The sequence below is a fragment of the Bos taurus genome, chromosome 11, assembly GCF_002263795.3.
Source record: "Bos taurus isolate L1 Dominette 01449 registration number 42190680 breed Hereford chromosome 11, ARS-UCD2.0, whole genome shotgun sequence".
NCBI lineage: Eukaryota > Metazoa > Chordata > Mammalia > Artiodactyla > Bovidae > Bos > Bos taurus.
In genome coordinates, this window is record NC_037338.1 from 47,433,224 (window position 1) to 47,459,947 (window position 26,724).

At 42.6% G+C, this 26,724-nt stretch overlaps 1 protein-coding gene across 1 annotated transcript in view; it reads left to right on the forward strand.

The window, feature by feature from the left end:
- The first annotated feature begins 729 nt into the window (after positions 1–729).
- Positions 730–26,724, forward strand: part of EIF2AK3 (eukaryotic translation initiation factor 2 alpha kinase 3) — an 81,789-nt gene continuing 55,794 nt past the window's right edge. The window contains exons 1-2 of the mRNA NM_001098086.2: positions 730–1,233; positions 18,284–18,413. Coding sequence (NP_001091555.1) covers positions 923–1,233; positions 18,284–18,413 — 441 coding nt within the window. The 5' untranslated portion in view covers positions 730–922. The remainder of the gene's footprint in view (positions 1,234–18,283; positions 18,414–26,724) is intronic.

The following is a 26,724-nucleotide window of genomic DNA, read 5'->3' on the forward strand; positions in this document are numbered from 1 at the left end:
CTCCTTCTCCTTTCTAACAAGGAAGGGGCGTGTCGGATAGACTAGATTGCTGTAGGTCACCGAAGAAATCAGCATCTTTAAACAAGCAGTAATTCCCAGCCCAGTGGATGGATCTTCTATCCAACTCACGTTACCCCTTTCACCTTCAGGAACTACATGTTTTGTGCGGTCACTTATTTTTCCCGCTCTTCTTTTGGCTTTCCAAACGGACCAGGCTTTACAGCGGTAACTCCTTGAAGATCGGTCGCCTCCCCACCACCAGGGACTCGCCTTTCACTCTTCCTTTCACTTGGGACTATCCTCTCCGCAGTCAGAATCCGCCACGTAGTAAGTGCTGCTTCCAACCAATCAAGAGGAAATTATCTCAGACTTTTGAGGGACATCCAGTTTCACCAATGATCTTCAAGTATTCTCTAGCGCCTCGCTTTGAGGGGCGAGGCCAATCAGCACAATGGCCAATCTTCTCTGGGGAATGGTGTTCTGGGTACTGCCAAATCAACCAATCAGGTAAAAATGCTGCCTGGAGAGTCGTTTCTCATTGGTAAGCGCGTCCGGAAGAGGGCGGGCCTCGGGCTAAAGGCAATACAATTTGATTGGCAGCTTTGCTGTTGACAACCCGGGAGAGCCCACCTGCTCCAACAAGACTAGCGTCGGTACCCAGAGTGGCAGAGTCTGCAGCCAATCAGCGAGCAGATGCGCGGAAAGCTCGCTCAATGGGCGATGTCCAGAGGAGGCTGTCACTCAGGTGGCGCTGGCGGAGGCCGGGCTAAGACGTGGCCAAGGGAAAGCTGCTGGACTTCCTGACCATCTAGGCGGCGGCGGAGTCCCTAGAGCGTCCTCGCCTTAGTCGGGGATTCTGAACTGCGGGAGAGGCGGGCGCCGGCGGCTACACCTCCATGCCGGCTCGCGGGGCGGGCCGCTGATGGAGCGCGCCACCGGCCCGGGGTCGCTGGCACGGACGCTGCTACTGCCGCTGCTGCTGGGGCTCGTGGCTGGGACAGTGACCGCGCGGCGCACCTCTGACCTCCTCGCACCGACAGCGGAGGCGGCGTTCGGCCTTGGGGCCGCGGCGGCTCCCACCTCGGCTACGCGGGTGCCGGCGACGGGAGCCGTGATTGCAGCCGAAGTGACGGTGGAGGACTCCGAGGCGCTGCCGGCGGCTGCAGGCGAGCAGGAGGCGCGGGAGCCGGAGCCGGAGCCGGAAGAGGAGCCCGATATTCGGCCGTGCGGCAGGTAAGGGGCGCGGGTAGAGCACCGGGATCGCTGACCCCTGGAGGCGACTTGTTTATGCGCGTGCGCCGCGGAGGTTCCGGGGCCCGCGGTCCCCCCTCCGCCGCGACTTCTAGCTGGCAGAGGACCACTGATGACGACCTGGGGGAGAGAGCGGGGCCGCCTGCCCATCCCCTGGACCAGAGAAGGGCCTCACTCTGCTCCCTGGCGCCCAGTTGTAGTTCCCTGGTGCGAGCAGCATCCTCGAAGGTACCTGGAGGATGCTAGGAGAACGGAGTAAGAAGTGGGAAAGAAACGTTACTTTCCTTCTTTAATTGCTTTCGAGCTTTACTCCTACCCCAAGCAACTTACAGCACTCCTCATCGTTTTTTTTTTTAATGAATTACCTTATGTCTGTGCTAGTGTGACAGCTGTTTGGGGAAAGAACTTCATAAAGAGATTTCAACATTTTTCTTTAAATACATCCCTGTAGTGCCCACGCACCAGGGTTGAGGTCAGTATTTCTCTAATTGAGATCTGTGGAACACCTGCATTAGAACCGCCCGGGGATGCTAGTTGACTGTACAGTTTTCTAAATCCCATTCCAGATTGACTGGATTAGACTTCCTCAAGGTAAGAAACTGGAATCTGCACATTTAATACGCACTGCAGACAATTCTTGAACACACTAAAGTTCAGAAGCTATGGTTTGTTTGTTTGAATTTCGGCAGTTCTTTGATATTTAGAGGGTTTAGTATATAAACATTTAATATAGGGCTGTTTTGGTTGAGTTGTTTCATCTCCTTAAAAACGTTTCTTCAAAATACATGTTTTAAAGCACTTTTCATGGCTGGGCACATGTGAGGCATTTTAATGGTAAATTATTTCGCAGATGACTAACTTTAGCACACCCGAGGAGAAAGTGAGATCCCATTTAATGGATGGAATGATAACAGCAGCATTAGGTAAATTAAACCAGAGAGGGTTACTGAATTAGAAAGCATTTTAAGTTTAAATGTAGTAATGACTAGATTATGACAAATTAGTTTTAATTTTTCAGTTAAATATCAGCGCTTTGATCTATATGCCTGGGTGAGGGCTCTAAGTCACTTCAGTCGTGTCAGACTCTGCAACCCTGTGGACGGTAGCTCGGCAGGCTCCTCTGTCCATGGCATTCTCCAGGCAAGAGTACTGGAGTGGGTTGCCATACTCTCCTCCAGGGGATCTTCCCGACCCACCTTAGTAGGTGGGTTCTTTACCACTAGCATCACCTGGGAAGTACTAAAATTTTAGAAACACCCTTTGAATGTTTATATGTAGATGATTTTAAAATGCCAAACATTTGACAGAATTTTCAGAGGTTTTGCTAATGAATTAGTTAGCTATCCAGAAAGAATGTTTTTATTTATCTTAAACTTCTGAAGCACTTGCCCAAAGTGAGTTACATGAAGTGGAGTAGTATGTTTCATTTTTCCTAAAATACAGATCCACTGGAGCAGGTATTTATTGGTGCTTAAAAGGCCCCCCCATGATGCCCTGGGGTTACAGAGGTTAGGCAGATAGCCCCTGTCCTCCAGGAAGAGGTGCAGTCCAGCAGTGAGGATTAAATAAGATGACCTGTAATGACATTACAGGGCAGAAGCCATGCAAATTAAGTGCTATCAGTGTCCCATGTTTCTTGTGGTGTTCAGTGAGTGGTACTGGGGTGAGGTAGGAAAGAAGACAAGAAAACACTCTGGCAGAATGAGTTGCTTCCTCAAAAGTGGGTAGAAATGTGATGAGCAGAGGCTGGACTTGAGGAAACAGCCAGGGGCACAGAAACTGTGTGTTTAGGGAGGGCTTCCCAGGTGGTGCTAGTGGTAAAGAAAGTGCCTGCCAGTGCAGGAGATGCAAGAGACTCGGGTTTGATCCCTGGGTCCGGAAGATCCCCTGGAGGAGGGCATGGCAACCCACTCCAGTATTTTTGCCTGGAAAATTCCACGGACAGAGAAGCCTGATAGGCTGCAGTCCACAGGGCCTCAAAGAGCTGGACACAACTGAGTGCATACACACACGCATTATTTTTGTTTGTATGCATCTGTGTGTATGTGTGCATGTGAGTGACCTGTAGGTACGAAAGAGTTACAAACATACATACATATGTGCTGGGCAGGGAGGGGTAGACGATAAGCCTAGAAAAATAGGTTGCAGCCATGTTGTATATATACAGCCATATGCTAGTAACATCATCAACACCTGGAAATGTTAGAAATCCAGAATCAGGCACTGCTGAGACCCACTGAATGAGTATCTGCATTTTAAGAAAATCAGCATGCAATTCACATGCACACTGCAGTTTGTTTGTTTTTGGCTGCACCCCTTGGCATGTAGGATCTTAGTTCCCTGAATGGGTGCATGCTAAGTCACTTCAGTCGTGTCTGACTCTGTGATCCTGTGTATCGTAGCCTGCCAGGCTCCTCTGTCCATGGGATTCTCCAGGCCAGAATACTGGAGGGAGTTGCCATTTCCTCCTCAGGGGATTTTCCCAACCCAGGAATCGAACCTGTGTTGTTACGTCTACCTGCATTGGTAGGTGGGTTCTTTACCGCTAACGCTACCTGGGAAGCTCCCTTAGTTCCCCAACCAGGGATCAAACCCGTGCCCCCTGCAATGAAAGTGAGGAGTCTTAACCACTAAACCATCAGGAAAGTCCCTCACGCACTACAGTTTGAGAAGTGTTGTGTCAAATGCCAGGCCTGATCTAAGTTTGTGCTTAGGGACTATTTCTCCGGCATTACTGTGTACAGTAAAAAAACTTGAGGTGTGGAAACCAAAAGGAGCATGTTATAGCAGTGCCCATGAGAGGTACACTGTCCAGTGGATAGAGAACAGAGTGGGTAGAGTTAGATTGCAGGTGGAACCTTGTTTCTTGGCAAATAAATTGATTCCTCCTCTCTTGGCACCACCAGCTAAAGATGCAGATGGGATGGCTAGGGAGTAGAGCACAGGTGGAAAGTGGAAAGATTAAGGGGAGCAGAGAGGAAAAGGTAACTGGGTTGGTGTTGGACATGGTGACTTGGTAGTGCTGGCAGGAAGTCTAGAGGGAGACATTAAGTAGGAACAGTGCCTGCAGATGGAGAGATGTCAGGGTAAATGGTTGAAACTGTGCAAAGAGGAGCTTGTGATAAAAACTTCAGGAAATGCCCTTTATGTTTTGGAGAGATAAGTTGGCAAAGGAGACAGGTACAGCTGGCCAGGTTGTACAGGAGGCATAGGGTGAGGACTGAGAAGATGAAGGTAGTGCTAAAGATCCTACCTGCCAACGCAGGTGGATGTAAGAGAGGATTCAATCCCTGGGTCAGGAGTGACAACCCACTCTAGTATTCTTGCCTGGAAAATCCCATGGACAGAGGAGCCTCGCAGGCTACAGTCCATAGGGTTGCAAAGAATTGGATAACTGAAGTGACTTACCAAGCAAGCAAGCATACTTAGAGAAGGGGTTAAAGAGTCATCATTTTTGGGAATTCCCTAGTGGTTCAGTGGTTAGGACTCTGAGCTTCCATTGCTGGGGGCATAGGTTCAGTCCCTGGCTGGGGAACTGAGATCCTTAAAGCCACGCTACACAGCTCCCTGCTCCCCGCAACCCCCAAAGAAAAGATTCATCCTTTTTGGCCCCACTTCCTCAGTCCCTCACTGTTAAACCTGTTGGGATTGCTGATCTTCTTTATATATTCAGAGAGTGCGAGCTTATATAGACAGGTTGGAAAAGAAAGGAATAGGAGAGGAGGCGAAGGTAGTTGGCAAGCAGAACTGCTTCTTTCTCAGAAAGAAAAAGAGTGAAAAGAGAGGAGTTTTGCCTGCCAGAGAATAAGAGATCCTGGCAAACAGAATTGGTTAGGATAATATGGGCTGGGGTTTAGGTGTCTGCCTAGTAGCTTAAATAGTATGGAAAGTTTGAGAAACCTTGAGTAAGTAAATTGGTAGAATCAGCAAGAGATAAATATGTAGTTTGTAAAAAACTTTTTTTAAGTGCGCTACAGAAAAAAGTGGAAAAAAAAAAAAAAGAATATCAGTTCTATAATAATAAACCAATATCCTGTTTATTTAAAGAAGGAAGATTAGGGGAACAAATTTGGATTAACCAAGTGTTTATTTCAGATAACTGTGAAGAGCCATAGTCTTTGCAAAACTTTTAAAAGTAGGAGGTGGGAAATTGAGATCTTTGTTTTTACAGGTTGTATTTTGTCTCCCAAGAAGCAGAATGCAACTTGCTCATTCTTTTTTTTTTTTCTCTTGATGGAATTTTTATTTTCTTGTGATGGAATTTTCAATCTGAATGCTTACTCTGCATCTCAGACATGTAAATGAGTGAATAAACTATTTTTTTTTCCCTTTAAAAAGTAGCTAAAATGAACTTGTTTTTCTTGTAGCAGTCTTGTTGTCAGCGGTTCTTCTGGTAAATATTACATTTAGTTGAAATTTAAATGAGACGGTCATTTCAGAGTGTTGGGAAGAAAGTCAAAATCTCACCTCACTGTTCAGTTTTGTGCATGCACGTTGGCGTTAAATGATGAGTTACCAGTTTTCTGACTTCAGCACAAAAAGCAAACTGCAAGATGTCATTTGGCATTCTTGTGATGGGTTGAGCATCCTCAGATTGACATCTGACAACCTTGGAAGTTGTAAAGCACTAGTTTTAGCTATCACACCAATTTTTAAAGTATTATGTTCCTTTTGCCTCTGATTCCCCTCTAACAAAAGAGTCACTACATTTGACATTCATTTCATCTCTCATGCTTCTTTAATTTGTGCATCTGTAAACTGGAATTTTTGGATTTAATGAGTTGAAACAGGAAAACACTTCCCAAATATAAGATGATTTAATTCCTCTGTATTTCTTTCTCCTCTCTATCCTTTACAAGCTGATCTGATCTGAATCAATGGTTTAGAAATCTAGTCTTCCTCAGATTTTCAAATTCATAATCAAGCCTTTTTTTTTCAACTAAAATGACCATTGAATAATAGAATTATAGGATACAGAGTTGAAAGGAAACTCAGTTATCTGTTCACTTTTCTGACCCCAGACTTTTTTTTTTCCACTTATTTAAAACTTTTTAATTTGTATTGGGGTCTAGTCCATTAATAATGTTGTGACAGTTTCAGGTGTACAGCAAAGGAACCTTATCATAGATACCATGTATCCATTCGCCTCCAAACTCTCCTCCCATCCAGCTGCCACATAATACTGAGCAGAGTTCCATGTACTATACAGTAGGTCCTTGTTGCTTGCCATTTAAAATATAGGACTATGTACATGTCCATCCCAAACTCCCTAACTATCCCGTCCCCTTGGCAACCATAAGATCCCAGACTTTTAAAGTTGATTAAGAATCACACTGAAAGAAGAATTTGTGCATAACTTTCAAGGCAGGCTATAAGCCAAAGTAAATATACTTGGTGAATAATAGATTATCCTTCCTGTCTATAATTGTCTTTTTAGTGTAATTGACATCTGGACTCTGGCTTTGAGATTGACAGGGTAGAGGAAACTGTTCTGTATTCACACTCCTGGGCGCAGAAGGTGACCTGTCTTTATCACCTGCTGTAAGCTGTGGCTTCCGCATGGTCCTTCATTCCATAAATACTGTCTGGAAACTCCATCGAGTTTTTTTGTTTTTTTTTTTTTTGGTAAGATAGCTGATTGTATATTTCTATTACAAAACATTTTAAAATGCAGGAAGTAAAGCTGGTAGATTTTAGAACTAAGTGTGAGAGGGGGAAATTTTTTTTAAGTTTTTCAGAAAGAGACTTACAGACTTAAGAGAACAAACTTATTATGGTTGCCTGGGGGGAAGGGGTAGTTAGGGAATTTGGGATGGACATGTACACACTGCTATATTTAAAATGGATAAGCAACAAGGACCTACTGTATAGCACATGGAATTCTGTTCAGTGTTATGTGGCAGCCTGGATGGGGTGTTTGTAGGAGAATGGATACATGTATATGGATGTCTGAGTGCCTTCACTGTTCACCTAAAACTAACACACTATTGTTAATTGGCTGTGTGCTAAATTACTTCAGCCACGTTGGACTCTGCAACCCTTTGGACTGTAGCCTGCCAGGCTCCTTTGTCCATGGGATTCTCCAGCAAGAATACTGGAGTGGGTTGCCATTTCCTCCTCCAGTTAATTGGCTATATCCCAATACAAAATAAAAAGTTTAAAAACCATTGTTTTAATGTTTTCCACGCTGTTCTATTTGTCAATAACCATTTTATTTAAAAGATTTCATGGAATAAAGCAGACAAAATGCTTTGAAAATGTTTAATTCTAATTGGAAACAGATATCTGCTGCTCTCACTTGGTTTATGCTATTGAAAACTTACACTGGATTTCTGTAAGGCTTAGCTGATATGTCAGAGTTATATAGTTAGTAATTTTTGGCACTATATTTGTTTGTATTGGGGGCATGACTAGTCTTGTGACAGGTTTAAATAAAGGAAGTTTGATCTGAAGATTTACTTAGTAGGTGAGGACTACGAAGTAAAGTCCAATTAATACGTTTGTTTTTCAACAAGAATATAGGCTTCCTTGAGTGAGAGCATATATTTTAGGCAGAGGATTCTTTGTTACATAAAAAAAAAAAGCAGATTTAACCCAATCACATTTTTAATATTGTGACTGTTTTTTTTTCCTATGAAAGGAAATACGCAATTTTAAAATAAGCAGTTGTTAACGTAGAAACCATTCAATCGATAGAACTTTCTACTGTCACCTACTTCTGTTTCAAATGGAAAATGTATTCAGGCAAAGTTACTGTATGAAAGAATTCAGCATTTACTTATCAGACTCTGATAAACTTAATTATAATAGGCAGGGATTCTGGGTGATGGAAGTCAGAGCAAACAAACTTTTTTAAAATTGGTATTCATTGTGGTCTAAGAGCATTTCTGCTCAGTTAAGGGCATAATCAGAACAGTAACAGGATGTGTGACATTTTGATGAGATTTCTGGGGGGAATAAAAGCTGCACCTTATAGTAATATAGGAGTTGCCACTTATGTAGACATATAGTTAACAGACTAGTTGAATTAGAGTTTAAAAAAAACCCGAAATTTATACTTCACAGTTCTGTCCAAAATCTCTTTTAGGTGCATGACCTTAGCCAAGTTGCATCTTTTCACATCTTTCTCAGCTCCTTTTTTGTTTTATGTGAGTAGTAGTATCTGCCCCAGCAAAATTTATTCATCCAACGAACATTTACTGCATCTTATTAGGAGCTCCACACTATTGGGTGCTGGGGATGGATACGTGGACTGTCCTTGAGTCCAGGCCTAAGAGGGAGCTACAAGTGTTAAAGAATTAACTGTACTGAGATGGATGATAACGACATAAGAGGAGTTTGAGAGCGAAGAGAACGGAGACGTCAACTGAGTGAGCCCTTGAATATGAAGTGTCAAGGAAGGTCTCAGCTGCTGGGATGATGTGAGCACAGGCTCAAAGCTGTGGTTGCCAAACCAGGGCTCCGGGACCCTTATGTACTTGCTTGTGGGGGAGCCAGGAGATTGGTTCTATGATTTCCAAATAACCTAAGGGAGATTGGCCATTCACTGAGGAGAAGGCTAATTAAAAAGTCAAGTTTTCTCGGTTTTGCACTGGAACTAAATACCAGACTTAATTAGTAATATCAGCTCTTTCTTTCCAAAAGTCTTGAATATTGTGATTAGTACTTAAATAGTTTCTCTAAAGATAGGAAAATTCATTAGAAGTGATATTTGGGGGACATATGAAATCATTTAAGACATGAGACAACAAAAAAATAAAGAAAAAAAAGATATGAGCCAAGTTAACAAAGGAACTTTGTTCAAAGAGTTAGAAACCTAGATTATGCCAGATTATGTGTGATACCAAGTAGTGTGGCCTTTATTCAGTGGGCACAGGGAGCTTTGGAAGTTGATCAGATCTCAATTATAGAAACAAAACTGTCAGAAGAGTAGAGGAAGGAAGAAACCAGAGGCAGGAAGTCTTTTTTTGTTTGTTTGTTTTGGGTTTTGCTTTCTGTTAATTTTTTTTTTTAGTCTTTTTTTTTTTTTGGTTTGGTTTTGGTTTGTAGGCTGGACGTCTTTTTAAGATGTTCTAATGTCATAGAACAAGGGCACTGGGACTGAAGAAGAATGAAAAGATTTAAAGGAAGCTTGAAAAACAGATCGAGAGTACACAACTGTTGTTGAAATGCAGGGGGTGAGGGAGGAGGCAGGTTTCATTTCTGATATAGATGTTCAGTGATAGGGTGGATGCAGAAAGCCTGGGGAGAGAAGGGAAGCTTTCTGAATGCACTGTGGTGATGCCCTGCTGAAAATGCTGAACTGGGGTTGGGAGAGGGATGAACTGTAAATACTACATTAGTTTAGGGAGCTGTCAGATTACACATACAGTAAGTGATGGACTTTGGATAAAACTAGAATTCCTCAGCCTACATTTTGGAGATTGAAAGCTGTAAGGATGGCAGGTGAGGATGGGGGCAAGAACTGGTCTAGAATGGGAGACAGCCAGTGTTCCGACTAAGGTCTTCCCTGGTGGCTCAATGGTAAAGAATCTGCCTGCTGATGCAGGAGACGTAGGAGACATAGGTTCAATTCCTGGGTTGGAAAGATCCCCTGGAGGAGGGCATGGCAACCCTCTCCAGTATTCTTGCCTGGGAGGTCCCATGGACAATGGAGTCTGGTGGGCTATAGTCCATAGGGTTGTAAAGAGTTGGACACGACTGAGTGAGCACACGCACTGTGTTCCAGCTACCTCTGGAGGGACAAACCTGATGAGGGGAGGAGACCTGGCCTCAAGAGAGGTCATTGCAAACCTTTCTTGAAAGGGGCTTTGAAGAATCACACTATGAGTGAGAGAAAGTGCTTGCTGCTGAATCACCCAAACAAATGACTTTGTAAACTGAAGCAGCCTGTAAGTGAGAGAAATTTATAGAGTTTGCTGATAGCGTTGATTAGTAGGCCATCTTAATCCAGGTAATGGATTATTATTATTATTTTTTTTTTTTTTTACTCCCAGGCAATCGCCCTTTGAGGTAAATCACTCTTTGCCGGACTGGTCTTGAGACTCACTTCAGGTACTTGTTAAGCCACCATCTCTGAAACCCCTCTGCAGAGGGAACCTCTGAATCTTCACTGGTTTTTAACAAGCACTCCAGATTATTTTGGTAATCAGGTCAATTTGAGTTATGCTGAGCTGGGTGAAATCGTCCTGTTTTATCCATGAAAAAGCAATTTGAATGGAGCCATGAGCAGAACAACAGCAGGGCTGTGGGGATGGGCACACAGGGTTGACTTCAAAGCTCTGATTCTTTCCCCTGGAAATGCTGCCTGTGTAGTTCTTTTGATTTTTAAATAAGTTAAAGAGTTTTTCATCTCGTTCATAGACACTGCCAAATAGAGTGGATCATGGGGAGATAAATGGCCTTAGATTCTCCCTGTTTTTTGGGGGGTTGTTTGTTTGTTTGTTTTTGAGGAAAGGGGATCTTATTTTGACCTCAGCTGGAGGACTGTTTTTCAGCAGTGTCTGTCTCCTTCATGTGGCTCTCAACCAATAGTATTTCAGAGCATCTCTCTCCAAGAATGTGATAAGATGTAACTCTGTTAAGTATCTCTTTGCCCTCCAGCTGTTACTTATTTCCAGCAGCAGCAGAAGGGAAAGCCCTCTTCCAGTGATGTGCTTAAGACCCAGCCCATAAATTATAGCAGTGGGGATAATGAATTTTTTTTTGGACACCTGACATGGGCTTCCCAGGTGGCTCAAGTGGTAAAGAATCCACCTGCCAGTGCAGGAGATGCAGGAGGCACAGGTTCGATCCCTGGGTCAGGAAGATCCCCTGGAGAAGGAAATGGCAACCCATTCCAATACTCTTGCCTGGGAAATCCCATGGACAGAGGAGCCTGGTGGGCTACGTTCATGGGGTCGCAAAGAGTTGGACATACCTGAGCGTGCAAGAAGAATTGACAGGGTTTTTTATGGAAATTTCTGTTATTCCCATTAAGAAGAGTTAAAAAGAATTAAGGATACGCCATACAGATCTAAGAATTTGATACTAATATCAATAACCAGTTAAGAGCATGATGTACTTAATTGTTCCTGCCTGCATGTTTTTCTTTCTTTCACTTATTGCTTGAATTCACACATACCCTCTAGATACAATTCATCATCTGAAAATATCTTATTTTCTGAAAATATCTTGTTTATTTTAAAAAGCATAATCTTTACATAAGACATATGCATCTTTTTTTAAGAAATGTTTATTCTTGGCTGTTTTGTCTTCGTAGCTGCTTGGGCTTTTCTCTAGTTGTGGTGAGCAGGGGGTTGCTTGCCATCCGCAGTGCTTTGGACTCTTATTGTGGCTTCTCTTCTTGTGGAGTCCGGGCTCTAGGCACGCGGGCTTCAGTACGTGTGGCACACAGGCTCAGTAGCTATGGCTTGCAGGGTCTAGAGCGTGGACTCAGTAGTTATGACAGATGGGCTTAGCTGCTCTGCAGCATCTGGGTTCTTCCCAGACCAGAGATTGAACCCATACAGCAAAGTGACTCACTCAATTGTAAGTATATAATATTCTCAATTATATATACATATATGTATATTATTTTTCATTTTCTTTTCCATGGTGGTTTGAATTTTTTATACCTTTCCTTATGATATAATTTTTTGACTTACTTTATCCTTCTTCTCCAACTCCCAGTAGATCTCTTTAGAATGCAAGATAATGTGTGGGGAAGGAAGTCCAGTTGTTCCTTTTCTTAATGGCACCCCACTCCAGTACTCTTGCCTGGAAAATCCCATGGACAGAGGAGCCTGGTAGGCTGCATTCCATGGGGTCGCTAAGAGTTGGACACGACTGAGTGACTTCACTTTCACTTTTCATTTTCATGCATTGGAGAAGGAAATGGCAACCCACTCCAGTGTTCTTGCCTGGAGAATCCCAGGGACGGGGAAGCCTGGTGGGCTGCCATCCATGGGGTCGCACAGAGTCGGACACGACTGAAGTGACTTAGCATAGCATAGCATAGCATAGTATGGCAAAATCTTATTTTCATAAATTCAATTCAGTTCAGTTCAGTCACTCAGTCGTGTCCAACTCTTTGAAACCCCATGAACTGCAGCACGCCAGGCCTCCCTGTCCATCACCAACTCCCAGAGTTCACCCAAACCCACGTCCATTGAGTTGGTGATGCCATCCAGCCATCTCATCCTCTGTAGTCCCCTTCTCCTCCTGCCCCCAGTCCCTCCCAGCATCAGAGTCTTTTCCAGTGAGTCAACTCTTTGCATGAGGTGGCCAAAGTACTGGAGTTTCAGCTTTAGCATCATTCCTTCCAAAGAACACTCAGGACTGATCTCCTTTAGAACAGACTGGCTGAATCTCCTTGCAGTCCAAGAGACTCTCAAGAGTCTTCTCCAACACCGCAGTTCAAAAGCATCAATTCTTTGGCGCTCAGATTTCTTCACAGTCCAACTCTCACATCCATATATGACTACTGGAAAAACCATAGCCTTGACTAGATGGACCTTTGTTGGCAAAGTAATGTCTCTGCTTTTCAATATGCTATCTAGGTTGGTCATAACTTTCCTTCCAAGGAGAAAGCGTCTTTTAATTTCATTGCTGCAGTCACCATCTGCAGTGATTTTGGAGCCCAGAAAAATAAAGTCTGCCACTGTTTCCACTGTTTCCCCATCTATTTGCCATGAAGTGATGGGACCAGATGCCATGATCTTAGTTTTCTAAATGTTGAGCTTTAAGCCAACTTTTTCACTCTCCTCTCTCATGTTTATCAAGAGGCTTTTTAGTTCCTCTTCATTTTCTGCCATAAGGGTGGTGTCATCTGCATATCTGAGGTTATTGATATTTCTCCCGGCAATCTTGATTCCAGCTTGTGCTTCTTCCAGCCCAGTGTTTCTCATGATGTACTCTGCATAGAAGTTAAATAAGCAGGGTGACAATATACAGCCTTGATGAACTCCTTTTCTGAATTGGAACCAGTCTGTTGTTCCATGTCCAATTCTAACTGTTGCTTCCTGACCTGCATATAGGTTTCTCAAGAGGCAGGTCAGGTGGTCTGGTATTCCCATCTCTTTCAGAATTTTCCACAGTTTATTGTGATCCACACAGTCAAAGGCTTTGGCATAGTCAAGAAAGCAGAAATAGATGTTTTTCTGGAACTCTCTTGCTTTTTCCATGATCCAGTGGATGTTGGCAATTTGATCTCTGGTTCCTCTACCTTTTCTAAAACCAGCTTGAACATCTGGAAGTTCACGGTTCACGTATTGCTGAAGCCTGGCTTGGAGAATTGTGAGCATCACTTTACTAGCATGTGAGATGAGTGCAATTGTGCAGTAGTTTGAGCATTCTTTGGCATTGCCTTTCTTTGGGATTGGAATGAAAACTGACCTTTTCCAGTCCTGTGGCCGCTGCTGAGTTGTGCAAATTTGCTGGCGTATTGAGTGCAGCACTTTCACCGCATCATCTTTCAGGATTTGAAATAGCTTAACTGGAGTTCCATCACCTCCACTAGCTTTGTTCGTAGTGATGCTTTCTAAGGCCCACTTGACTTCACATTCCAGGATGTCTGGGTCTAGGTGAGTGATCACACCATCGTGATTATCTTGGTCTTGAAGATCTTTTTTGTACAGTTCGTCTGTGTATTCTTGCCACCTCTTCTTAATATCTTCTGCTTCTGTTAGGTCCATACCATGTCTGTCCTTTATCGAGCCCATCTTTGCATGAAATGTTCCCTTGGTATAGATAGGGAACTAAATTATATTAACACTTTTATTCTCTTGATAAATTTATTCATTTGCTAAATGAGTAAGTTCTCTGAAAGGTTTCAAAGGAATTTACTTGAACTGGCTTGTCTTATTTTCTTTGAAAGGTTTCAAAGGAGACTACTTGAACTGGTTTGTCTTGGTCAACTTGTAGCTTTACTTTGAATTTCTATATATCGTATATGAAGTAGAATAGATAAAAGTAGCATTTTATAATCCAAACCAGGAACATAACTGTCTATGCTTGGAATTTGTATCATCTTTGAGAAGTAGACAAATACACCTAACAAATTCCTAGAAGGACTGTTCAACACATCTTTTCATTCCACAAATATTTATTGAGAGCTTGTCATGTACCTGGGGTGTATGTTCCAGAAAGATCTGAGGGAAAATTACGCACCATGTGTTTGAGGAATTGGGGGAATCAGTCTGGGGATATTGATTTTAGATATGTGGACACTGAGAAGCCTGTTACACAGTCCGAATCTGGCAGGCAGTTAGATATGTATGCCCAGAGTTCAGGGAAGGGGCCTAGAACCAGAAATATAAATTTGGAAGTTGCAGATGTACGTCGTTATTGTTGCTGCTGCTGCTAGGTCGCTTCAGTTGTGTCTGACTCTGTGTGACCCCATACATGGCAGCCCACCAGGCTCCTCTGTCCCTGGGATTCTCCAGGCAAGAATACTGGAGTGGTTTGCTATTTCCTTCTCCAGGGCATCTTCTCAACCCAGGGGTCAAACCCATGTCTTCTGCATTGCAGGTGGATTTTTTACTTTCTAAGCCACCAGGAATAGATGATATTTTAATCTAGGAGAGCACTAAAGAAAAGTACATGTAAGTAGAGAATATTTTTGGAGATAGGAGAGATGAGGAGCAACCAGGAAACGAGACTGAGAAAGGAAGCTTAGAATGGAGAAAAAATGATCAGGAGAGAATGGTGTTCTGGAAGCTGTGTGAAGGGTGGCTGATGGAGGATCAACAACTAGGTCCTAATGTGTGTGTTATTCACTAAGTGGTGTCCCACTCTTTGCGACCCCATGGACTGGGGCCCGCCAGGCTCCTCTGTTCATGGATAGAATCCTACTGTATAACACAGAGTTGTTCAGTGGCTCAGTCGTGTCCGACTCCTTTCAACCCCATGAACTGCAGCATGCCAGGCTTCCCTGTACTTCACCATCTCCTGGAGCTTGCTCAAACTCATGTGCATTGAGTTGGTGTTGCCATCCAGCCATCTCATCCTCTGTTGTCCCCTTCTCCTCTTGCCTTCAGTCTTTCCCAGCATCAGGGTCTTTTCAAATGAGTTGGCTCTTCACATTCAGGTGGCCAAAGTATTGGAGCTTCAGCATCAGTCCTTCCAATGAATGTTCAGAACTGATTTTCTTTAGGATTGACTGGTTTGGTCTCCTTGCAGTCCCAGGGACTCTTGAGAGTCTTCTCCAATACCACAGTTCAAAAGCATCAATTCTTCAGCGCTCAGCTTTCTTTATAGTCCAACTCTCACATCCATACATGACTACTGGAAAAACCATAGCTTTGACTATACAGATCTTTGTTGGCAAAGTAATGTCTGCTTTTTAATATGCTGTCTAGGTTAGTCTTAGCTTTTCTTAGACACTTAGCAAGTGTCTTTCAATTTCATGACTGTAGTCACCATCTGCAGTGATTTTGGAGCCCCAAAAAATAGTCTGTCACTATTTCCATTGTTTCCCCATCTATTTGCCATGAAGTGATGGGACTGGATGCCATGATCTTAGTTTTCTGAATGTTGAGTTTTAAGCCAGCATTTTTAACTCTCCTCTTTCACCTTCATTAAGAGGCTCTTTAGTTCTTCTTGATGTAACACAGGGAATTACATTCAATATCCTATAATAAAGCAAAAAGAAGAAGAATATGAAAAAGAACATAGATATATGTAACTGAATCATTTTGCTGTATACCAGAAGCTAACGCAATACTGTAAATCAGCTACAATTTTTTTTAAAAGTGCCAGTAAACTAGGGGGAAAAAATGTAGCTGATAGAGAGCAGGAGAAGTGGCTGGTCACGTGCTACTGGATGGTCAAGTGAATGGGATTTGTCACTGTGAAAGGCATGGGTGAGTTCCATTAAAGCCTTTTCAATGGAGGGGTAGAGACAAAAACTTGATTAGAAATAGTTCAGTACAGGAAGTGGGGAGAGGATTTGGAGACTAAGACTACACAACAACTCTTTCAAGGAGCTTTGTTCCAAAGTGGGGCAAGCAATGGATTGGAAGCTGGAGCAGGGAGAGTTGATGGTTATGTGTAATCTGGTTTGGTTTTTAAGTTGGGAGAAATAGTAGCAGGTTTGATGACTGGGGGTGGGGAGTGCCGTGTTAGAGGGGAAATAATTGATGGGAAAGCAAGAGGAAAGATTTTGAGGAAATAGTCCTCACATATGCATGGGGAAAGACCTGTTGCCTGAGTGGAAGTGTTGGGAGTGGATGGGAATGTGGACAATTCATTTGCAGTACTAGGAGGCGAAGGGGATTTCATGGGTCCAAGTGCTGATACACAGAGAGATGAGATGGTGGGATCTCTTGATTATTTCTGTTTTTGTTAGTAAACACCTATCTAGGAGGCCTAGTCCCTCGGATGCATGAGCTTGGAAGAAGTAGTGTAGGAAGTCTGAGGACAAAGGCAGAATGAAATAGTTAACCTGGGACAGTGGGAGAGGATAGACTAGGAACCATATTATGATTGTGGAACAACATTTGTAGCCCTTTTGATGTTGATGGTAATTGAATAAAAGTGAGACCTGTCAGCATGGTTATGTTTGTCTTCAACCGCACAGATGCAAGATGGAGCAAAGGCAGAAAGTTGAGTTTAATTCAGGTTGGAGTTCTGCTAGTCCAGTGTGATGTGTAGGAGAGGAAAAAGGGAATTGAAGGCATGAGCAGGGAAGTGCCTAAGATGAAAGATGTGGAATATAAGCTGGATAAGAGGAACTTCACTGGCAGTCTCGTGGTTAAGACAGCATTCCCAATGCAGGGGTCCTGGGTTCAATCCCTGGTCAGAGAGCCAGATCACACACTCGGCAGCAAAGATCCCTAATGTGAGAACTAAGACCGGTGCAGTCAAGTAAATAAAAACTATCTTGGCTTTAAGGAAAAAACCAAAATGAAAAACTGGATAAGGAAAAAGTAAAGGCATAATGGTAGTGAAGTTCAGGGTAACAGTGGTAGGATCAATAGCTAATAGATTCTGGTGGGGTCAGAGAAGTAGAGGAGGTGAGCTGAAAAGAAGAGTTGGTGGCTTGGGGTTGGATGCTTAAAATTTCAGTGGGACAGAGAAGTTGTGAGAGGTAATGACAAGGTCTTAGGTCTGTTCATGGGAATGACTGAGGCAAGGTGGACAGATCATGAAAACCCACAGAATGTGTTAATAGTGACAATGAACCAGGATCCCAGAATTCCCAAGGAATGGAGCCAGCGACCCAAAGATCAAAAGACAATTATTAGGAGGGGTAATGGATGGAATGATTTGATCCTGAGGGTTTTTAGAGAGGAAGGAAAGAAAATAGTCTAGAAATGGTAGCACGGTACGAGGACTACACTTATCCCATCACTGGACGTGGTAAGGGTGATGGAGAAAAAAAATTCTCATAGCTTCTGAAGGAGTGTCATCAGGTTTCTTTTAGAGCAAGAAGGTGAGTGGACGTTCAGGGGAGGCTGTTTTAGGGTGAAGGCTTCAGGAGTTGGGGAAATACAAGAGTAAAGGACAGAACAGGGTATGTTGAGTTCCAAGTGGGGATTAGAGTGTGGGGACGAGGAGTGACCTTGGATTCTGGGGCTTTTCATAAGTGGCACAAGCAGATAAAGGGCATAGTGCGGTTGTCTTGGAGAGCTCAAGACAAGGTGGAAAGACTACAAGTCTCATGGGGATGTACCCCTGCTCCCGGCCCTTACAGACAAAGCCCTGGGGAGAGGCTGGTTTCTTTCTTTCATTCTTTATTGGCTGCACTGGCTCTTTGTTGCTGCTCTTTGGCTTTTCTCTTGTTGTGGTGCATGGACTTCTCCTTGTGGTGGCTTCTCTTGTTGTGGAGCACAGACTCTAGAGCTTGGGCTCAGTAGTTGTGGCACATGGACTTACTTGCACTGTGACGTGTGGGGTCTTCCTGGACTGGAGATCAAACCCATGTCCCCCGAACTGGCAGGTAGAGTCTTATCCACTGGACCACCAGGGAAGTCCAGGAGAGGCTGGTTTCTTTTAAGTGTATGCCTTTGGTATCTTTTTAACTCTGTCCTTTTCGTTTTGAATTTTACAGATCATTAGTGATCATCAGCACTTTAGATGGCCGAATTGCTGCCTTGGATCCTGAGAATCATGGGAAAAAGCAGTGGGATTTGGACGTGGGGTCTGGTTCCTTGGTGTCATCCAGCCTTAGCAAACCAGAGGTGAGTATTTTCTGTTATGTGTCGACAGGGAAACTTAGTTAAAATGAGCACTTGTTGCTATTACTAGTAGATTTTGCTTATAGGACTGGGGCTCAGGAGCTGATCACCTAGGTGTGGGGGGTGTCTGTCTCTAGCAAGCTGTGTCCCCTGGAGGCATTTTCTTAGCTCTTCTTTCCCTCAGTTCCCCCTTCTGTAAAATGAGGTGGATGATGTCACCTACTTCTTAGGATTGTTTGGGGCCTGAAATGAGTTAATCGTATAAATGAGTAATTGAGGATACTATCTGCTGTACCAGTAAAGCTCATTTTCTGAGCTGTAACATGATCATAATTTCTTCTTCCTAACATCATCATCATCATCATCACGAGGTCCCTAGGAATAATAAAACAAATGTAAACAACTGTGTTTTAACAGTTGGAAATACATGTTGCAAAACCCCATAAATTATTCCCTATGTGTTCCCTCAGTTGTCCATCTTAATTTTAAATATAATTCACCTGAAATTTTCTTGTAATTTTAAACAAATTGGATTATTTGCAATTAGTTGCTTTCAAAACTTTTCTGGCACGTGACTCCTGAACTTGTGCAGGTGACTTAGCCCCTCAGAGCTTTAGCATCTGCATCGATAAAGTCACGACATTGCCTACCTACCTCAATGAGAGGAACAGGTTAAGGGGAATTAAATGACAGAAGTTTATTTTTCTCACCTTTAGTCTAGACTTAGATGAAGACTCTCTCCTTTTCTGGCACTCTACCCTCTTGTTTAAATCATTTAAAACAGGTCCCTCTTTTGAGTTATGACTGCTGACATAGAAGCAGTCATCTGTTTTCCAGAACATTCTCAGCCTTTTACCTTGTTCTTAGAGGATAATCACTAGGGTACTCTTCCTCCTTCTGCCCCCACCCCCTCTCTTTTTTTTTGGGCCTCACCTTGTAGGACGTGGGATCTTAGTTCCCTGACTAGGAATCAAACCCAAGCCCCTTGCAGTGGAAGCATGCAGTCTTAACCACTGGACCACCAGGGAAAGTGTTAATCTCTCAGTCATGTCTGACTCTTTGTGACTTCGTGGACTGTAGCCCCGCCAGGCTCCTCTGTCTGTGGAATTCTCAAGGCAAGAATACTGGAGTGGGTAGCCATTCCCTTCTCTGAGGGATCTTCCCCATCCAGAGATCGATCCCAGGTCTCATGCATTGCAGGCAGATTCTTTACTGTCTGAGCCACCAGGGAGGCCCCTCTGGAGCACCAGGGAAGTCCTCCTCTTTTTCCCCTTTCGTTGTCAATCTTCCCCTTTCAAAAAGCTTTAAGCTGGTACCAAGTTTGGGAAAAACCTAGCATGAGGGGCTTGAGAATGACCTGATTAGTGGTGATGGAACATTAGGATGGAAAAACTGCATCAGTGACCCCACTGCTCTCTAGGAAACCCAGGTTGAATTATGTTCTGGAGCACCCAGGCAGATACTTAGGGATGTGGCACTGCCCAGCCTCCACGCTTGCTATGTGCTAAGCTTTGAGTAGACTTTCAGAGTGCCAGCTGCTTATCCAGCAGGATGCTGAAAACATCTGTCGAGAATCGTGAACTTCTGTGTTGTGAATTATTAATATAAAAGCACTTTGATTATAAATTAAGTTACAAATTTTGAATCAGGTGCCATAGTCAAATGAATTACTACCCAGACTGAAGAGTCATTTATTTGTGTCCTCCTGGGATAATGCTTGGGCATGCACATTTTGCTTTATTTTCAAACTAGACGTAAAAGATGATGAGCAAAATCAGAAGACTGTAAGCTGTTTACGCCTGAGGTAACATTCTGGTGTGTTGTAGTGGTGTAAAGCATGTGTGCTTTTACAAACTAAAATACACATACTGACAAAAAGAGAAATTGCATGTTATGACAAATAGTTGTGATAACCTGAGTGCCATTGAGTGTGTTTAAATTATAAGCAGCCGGTCAACCTTGAAGCTTTTCTTACTATAGTAGTTATATTAGCTGTTTTTTAAACTACAATTCAATTTTCTCACTGTCCCTACCATTTTCTGTGGTTTATTAGGGCTCTCTTGTTTTTTTGTTTTGAAATTTATTTAACTGGAGGATAATTAGTTTACAGTGTTGTCATGGGTTTTGCCATACATCAGTAGGAATTACCCATAGGTGTACATGTGTCCCCTCCATCCTGAACCCCCTTCCCAACTCCCTCCCCGCCCCATCCCTCCAGGTTGCTACAGAGCACTGGTTCTGGGTGCCCTGCTTCAAATATCAGACTCGCACTGGTTATGGGACTCTCTTGTTTTAAATGTCCTGTTTCTAGTTTAATAGACAACAGCTTGATTTTCCTGCATGCTTCTGCCTTCACCATGTTGCATTGTTGTTTTGATTGAGCTATTTGAAGAAGAAAATCCACAGGTAGTTGGGAAAAGGGAGTATTCTAGTAGCCTTTTCAGATAATTGTGGTCATTCTTTTTTGGTTCTACACAAGAACAGGTGAAAGTTTCTGGAAGGTTAGTTGCCCTGTGGAATCTGAAATCATATCAATGAGCAGTTGTACTCTGTTGCAGTAACATCCATTGGCCTGTCTTGCTTTTTACTCATGCCTGATCTTCTAACATCATTGGGAAAATATTGATTCATTGAGTTACACAGATCTTCCAAATGTTGACATATTTCCTTGTAGAATGTTTTATAAAGTCAAACTTTTTATTCCCACCAATCTCATGAGAAAATCCTTTAAGTACTGGGAAGCTCACATGGGAAGATGCAGCTTTTACAAGATTCTAATTTTCACTTGGCAACTTAGATTTGATCATTAACACAGTCAATTGTTTTCCTCAAAGTAAGAGGTTCACTTTGTTTATTTTTGAGAAAATGTCTGCCAGATACCCAAGTCTCATAATCATAGCTTTCCTTTCAGTTTTTCAAGTAAAAATGGAGCTTTGTGAGCAGTGCTGCTAGTTCAGCTCAAAACTCAGTCTCACAATTGCTTTTTCTCAAAACATGCTTCCATTTGTGGCTGAAGTCCTTAATGTATACCTCCTGGTTGGTTGGGAAGAATAGTAGAAAGGTATGTATTTGGGTCACAACTTGATGAAATTAATTTTTATTGTTTCATCAGAACACTGTTTTTTAAAGAAATTTATTTTTAATTGGAAGATAATTGCTTTACAATGTTGCAGTGGTTGCCGTACATCAACATGAATCAGCCATAGGCATACGTATGTCTCCTCCCTCTTGAACATCCTTCCCACCTCCCTCCCCATCCTACCCCTCTAAGTTGTCCCAGAGCATCAGATTTGAGCTCCCTGCATCATACAGCAAATTCCCACTGACTATCTCTTTTACATATGGTCATATGTATATTTCAGTACTGCTCTCTCAACTCGTCCCACCCTCTCCTTCCTCCATTTTGTTCATAAGTCTGTTCTCTATGCCTGCATCTCTACTGGTGCCCTGCAAATAGGTTCATCAGTATCGTCTTTCTAGATTCTATATATATGCGTTAATATATGGTATTTGTTTTTCTCTTTCTGACTTACTTCACTCTGTATATAGGCTCCAGTTTCATCTACCTCATTAGAACTGACTCAAATGCTTTCCTTTTTTATGGCTGAGTAATATTCCATTGTATATATGGAGCACAACTTCTTTATCCATTCATCTGTCAGTGAACATCTAGGTTGCTTCCATGTCTTAGCTATTGTAAATAGTGCTGCAATGAACGTTGGGGTATCATCAGAACATTCTTGAGTGAAACTTTTTTCCTTCTATTTTGTCACAAGTGTGTGACAAGTGAAGATTCCAGGACTACAGATTTGGTGCTAGATTCAGGCTAAAGCACAGTTTTAATTACTGTTGCTTCTACACCGTAAATGCAAATATCACCCCAGGGAAAGGCAGATAGCACCACCTTCTTATGAAAACCGCTTGACCATCTGCACTTGAGACAGAATCCACAGACCGTGCTTTGAGACCAACTGATCTAGTATATAATAGAAGTATTAGGAGAGTATTGGTAAGGTTATAAACATTAACAAGGAGAGAGAACAGGTGGGCTTGGGTCACCCGTTACTCAGCAAGGTGTGCGTCACTCATCCTCTAGAAGTTATGTTCAGAAACTGGACGACACACCACCAAAAGAGGAACAGAAACTGCTATTTGAAATGCCCCAGATTAGATGCATAGCGTGACAGTACCCTTCTGAATGCATCTGATAGACTATTTTATGACAGTCCTTAGCTTTTAGGGAGAAAAATTAATTTTCTTTGTCTGAAGCTCAGCATTTGCTAGGGCAGATAGTGTAGAGAGAAGGACTGGGTAGAACCCAGCAGGCAGAAGGAACTCGTGGGGAGATGTAACAGGAGCCACCCAGGTGACAGTAAGTCTCCATTTGTTGACTCCTCTATTAGAGTGTCAGTTTCTCCATACTTTCATCAGGAGTGGTATGAAGATAAAACAGATTAAACCCAGAAGACCAGAGAAGGTGTATTCTTTTTTTTTTTTTTAGATTTCAAACTTTTATTGGCTTTGAATATATTTCAAACATAATTTTCTAAATCATAACAATTTTAGAATCAGAATAAATCTTATGTACCTTATATAAACCTTACTTGAATACATACAGAGTTCATTTTTATGGATGAAATTATGACTTGAGTCTTTTGATTACCAAGGATTATGTCTTATTGCAACACATTATTTAAATGAATAGATGATTGAAAATAAAAGAGCTTACCAGTGATCTCTTAATTTTTTTTTACAAACTATTTATAGTAAGTATTTATTTTTTTATTTTTTTATTTAATTTTATTTTTTAACTTTACAATATTGTATTGGTTTTGCCATATATCAAAATGAATCTGCCACAGGTATACATGTGTTCCCCAGCCTGAACCCTCCTCCCTCCTCCCTCCCCATACCATCCCTCTGGGTCGTCCCAGTGCACCAGCCCCAAGCATCCAGTATCATGCTTTGAACCTGGACTGGTGACTCGTTTCATATATGATATTATACATATTTCAGTGCCATTCTCCCAAATCATCCCACCCTCTCCCTCTCCCACAGAGTCCAAAAGACTGTTCTATACATCAGTGTCTCTTTTGCTGTCTCGTATACAGGGTTATTGTTACCATCTTTCTAAATTCCATATGTATGCATTAGTATACTGTATTGATGTTTTTCTTTCTGGCTTACTTCACTCTGTATAATAGGCTCCAGTTTCATCCACCTCATTAGAACTGATTCAAATGTATTCTTTTTAATGGCTGAGTAATACTCCATTGTGTATATGTACCACAGCTTTCTTATCCATTCATCTGCTGATGGACATCTAGGTTGCTTCCATGTCCTGGCTGTTATAAACAGTGCTGTGATGAACATATTCTCTATGCTGCTGCTGCTAAGTCGCTTTAGTCGTGTCCGACTCTGGGTGACCCCATAGACGGCAGCCCACCAGGCTCCCCCGTCCCTGGGATTCTCCAGGCAAGAACACTGGAGTGGGTTGAAGTGCATTTCCTTCTCCAGTGCGTGAAAGTGAAGTCGCTCAGTCATGTCCAACTCTTAGCGACCCCATGGACTGCAGCCTACCAGACTCCTCCGTCCATGGGATTTTCCAGGCAAGAGTACTGGAGTGGGGTGCCATCGCCTTCTCCAATTCTCTATGCAGTGATTATTTTTTATTTTTATTCTTTTGCTATTTATTTATTTATTTTTGGCTGCACTGGGTCTTCACTGCTTTGTGGACTTTCTCTAGTTGTGCACGGGCTTCTCACTGCAGTGACTTCCCTTGTTGCAGAGCCCAGGCTCTAGGCACACGGGATTCAGTAGTTGCAGCATGTGGGCCCTATAGTGCAGGCTTAGTAGTTGTGGTGCCTGGGCTCAGCTGCCCGATGGCTTATAGAAACCTCCTGGACCAAGGACCAAACCTGTGTCCCCTGCATTGGCAGGCGGATTCTTAACAACTGGACCACGAGGAAAGTCCTCTGTGCAGTGATTATTAAAGTGATTGATCTGATGTTTCCCAGGTGACTCAGTGGTAAAGAAACTTTTAAAGTTATTAGTGCTAGAGGAATTGGTTGTGAGTCACATGTACTTTTGCGTGATAATAAAGTGAGAGCATCACAGGAACTTTGTAGTCTGTGTGGTATGGAGTATGCACCAGGATTCAGGGGCTAGTTCTAGTTGAGATGCTGCTGTTAACTGGCTGTGTGACTTGGCTAAATTATTTCAGTTGTTGTTGCTGTTGTTCAGTCGCTCAGTCGTGTCTGACTCTTTGTGACCCCATGGACTGCAGCGCTCCGGGCTTCCCTGTCCTTCACCATCTCCCAGAGCTTGTGCAAACTCATGTTCTTTATTTCAGGAGAGCTTTAATTTCCTTCTCTGTAAAATGATGGATAGGACTAAATTTCTAAAGATTGTCCTAACTTCAGGGCTCAGGTACCATCAAATACATGAAACACCCTTATAAATTATCTAGAGGAATTTTTTTATTTCCCTTTTTAGTACCTTTAAGGATTCGTTTAAAAATAACACAAATTCACAACCGTTAGGTACATATCTTGTTGCCTCTCAACCTGCTCTGATGATGCCCTTAACCTTTTCTGACTAAAAAGGCATATAAAATAGCTTATTATGTTGCTTTAGTCATGTTTCAATTGTGTTAAGGAAAAAAAATGAGTTCCCAGAGGATAAGAGAGATTGATGGTTCCATTAAAAACAAGAGTTTCACATTATTTTTAGAATGAACTGTAAGCTGCAGGAAGGTTGAGTTGCCTTGGGACAGAGATCTGATTTGCCACTCTTTCCTCTTAACTAGGTATTTATAAACTTCCTCAAAAGAACAGTGATATAAACCAAGCTAAAATGTGTGTGTGTGTGTCTGTGTGTCAGAATGAATGATGAACCTAAAGTACACTCTGTTACCTTCAGCACATGTGCTCCTAGGTTCTATATCTAATACTTTCTTTAAAAATTATTTATTTTTAATGGATGGATAATTGCTTTATAATATTGTACTGATTTCTGCCATATATCGACATGCATCAGCCATAAGTATACATATGTCCCCTCCCTCCTGAACCTCCTTTCCACCTCCCATCCCACCCCTCTAGGCTGTCACAGAGCCACAGTTTGAGTTCCCTGAGTCATACAGCAAATTCCCACTGGCTATCTATTTAAATCAAATACTTTTGACAGTAGTTAAGAATTTTGTTTTCAGTTTTTAGAAGGACCACCTGAAATCCAATTTGCTTTTCTCTAGTGATTTATATGCAGAGTCAAAGCACTCAGGAGATTTGGCCATGGTTCTTCACTGATGGTTTTAAAATTTTTTGTGACATCAGTTCAGTTCAATTCAGACACTCAGTCGTGTCTGACTCTTTGTGACCCCATGTACCGCAGCACGCCAGGCCTCCCTGTCCATCACCAACTCCTGGAGTTTACCCAAACTTACGTCTGTTGAGTCGGTGATGCCATCCAGCCATCTTATCCTCTGTCGTCCCCCTCTTTCCTGCCTTGAATCCTTCCCAGCATCAGGGTCTTTTCAAATGAGTCAGTTTTTCACATCAGGTGGCCAAAGTGTTGGAGTTTCAGCTTCCACATCTGTCCTTCCAATGAACACTCAGGACTCATCTCCTTTAGGATGGACTGGTTGGATCTCCTTAGCATGGTAGTTTTTTTTTTTTTTTAATCTATTTATTTATTTAAATTGGAGGCTAATTACTTTACAATATTGTAGTGGTTTTTGCCATACATTGACATGAATCAGCCATGGATGTACATGTGTTCCCCATCCTGAACCCCCCTCCCACCTCCCTCCCCATCCCATCCCATCCCTCAGGGTCATCTCAGTGCACCAGCCCTGAGCACCCTGTCTTATGCATCGAACCTGGGCTGGCAATCTGTTTCACATATGATAATATACATTTTTCAATGCTATTCTCTCAAATCATCCCACCCTCGCCTTCTCCCACAGAGTCCAGAAGACTGTTCTTTACATCTGTATCTCTTTTGCTGTCTCACATAAAGGGTCATTGTTACCATCTTTCTAAATTCCATGTATATGCATTAGTATACTGTATTGGTGTTTTTCTTTCTGACTTACTTCACTCTATATAATAGGCTCCAGTTTCATCCACCTCATTAGAACTGATTCAAATGCATTCCTTTTAATGGCTGAGTAATATTCCATTGTGTATATGTACCACAGCTTTCTTATCCATTCATCTGCCAATGGGCATCTAGGTTGCTTCCGTGTCCTGGCTATTGTAAGTAGTAGCATGGTTTTTCTGTGGGGTCTCTGGATGGCATTAGGATTACAGTT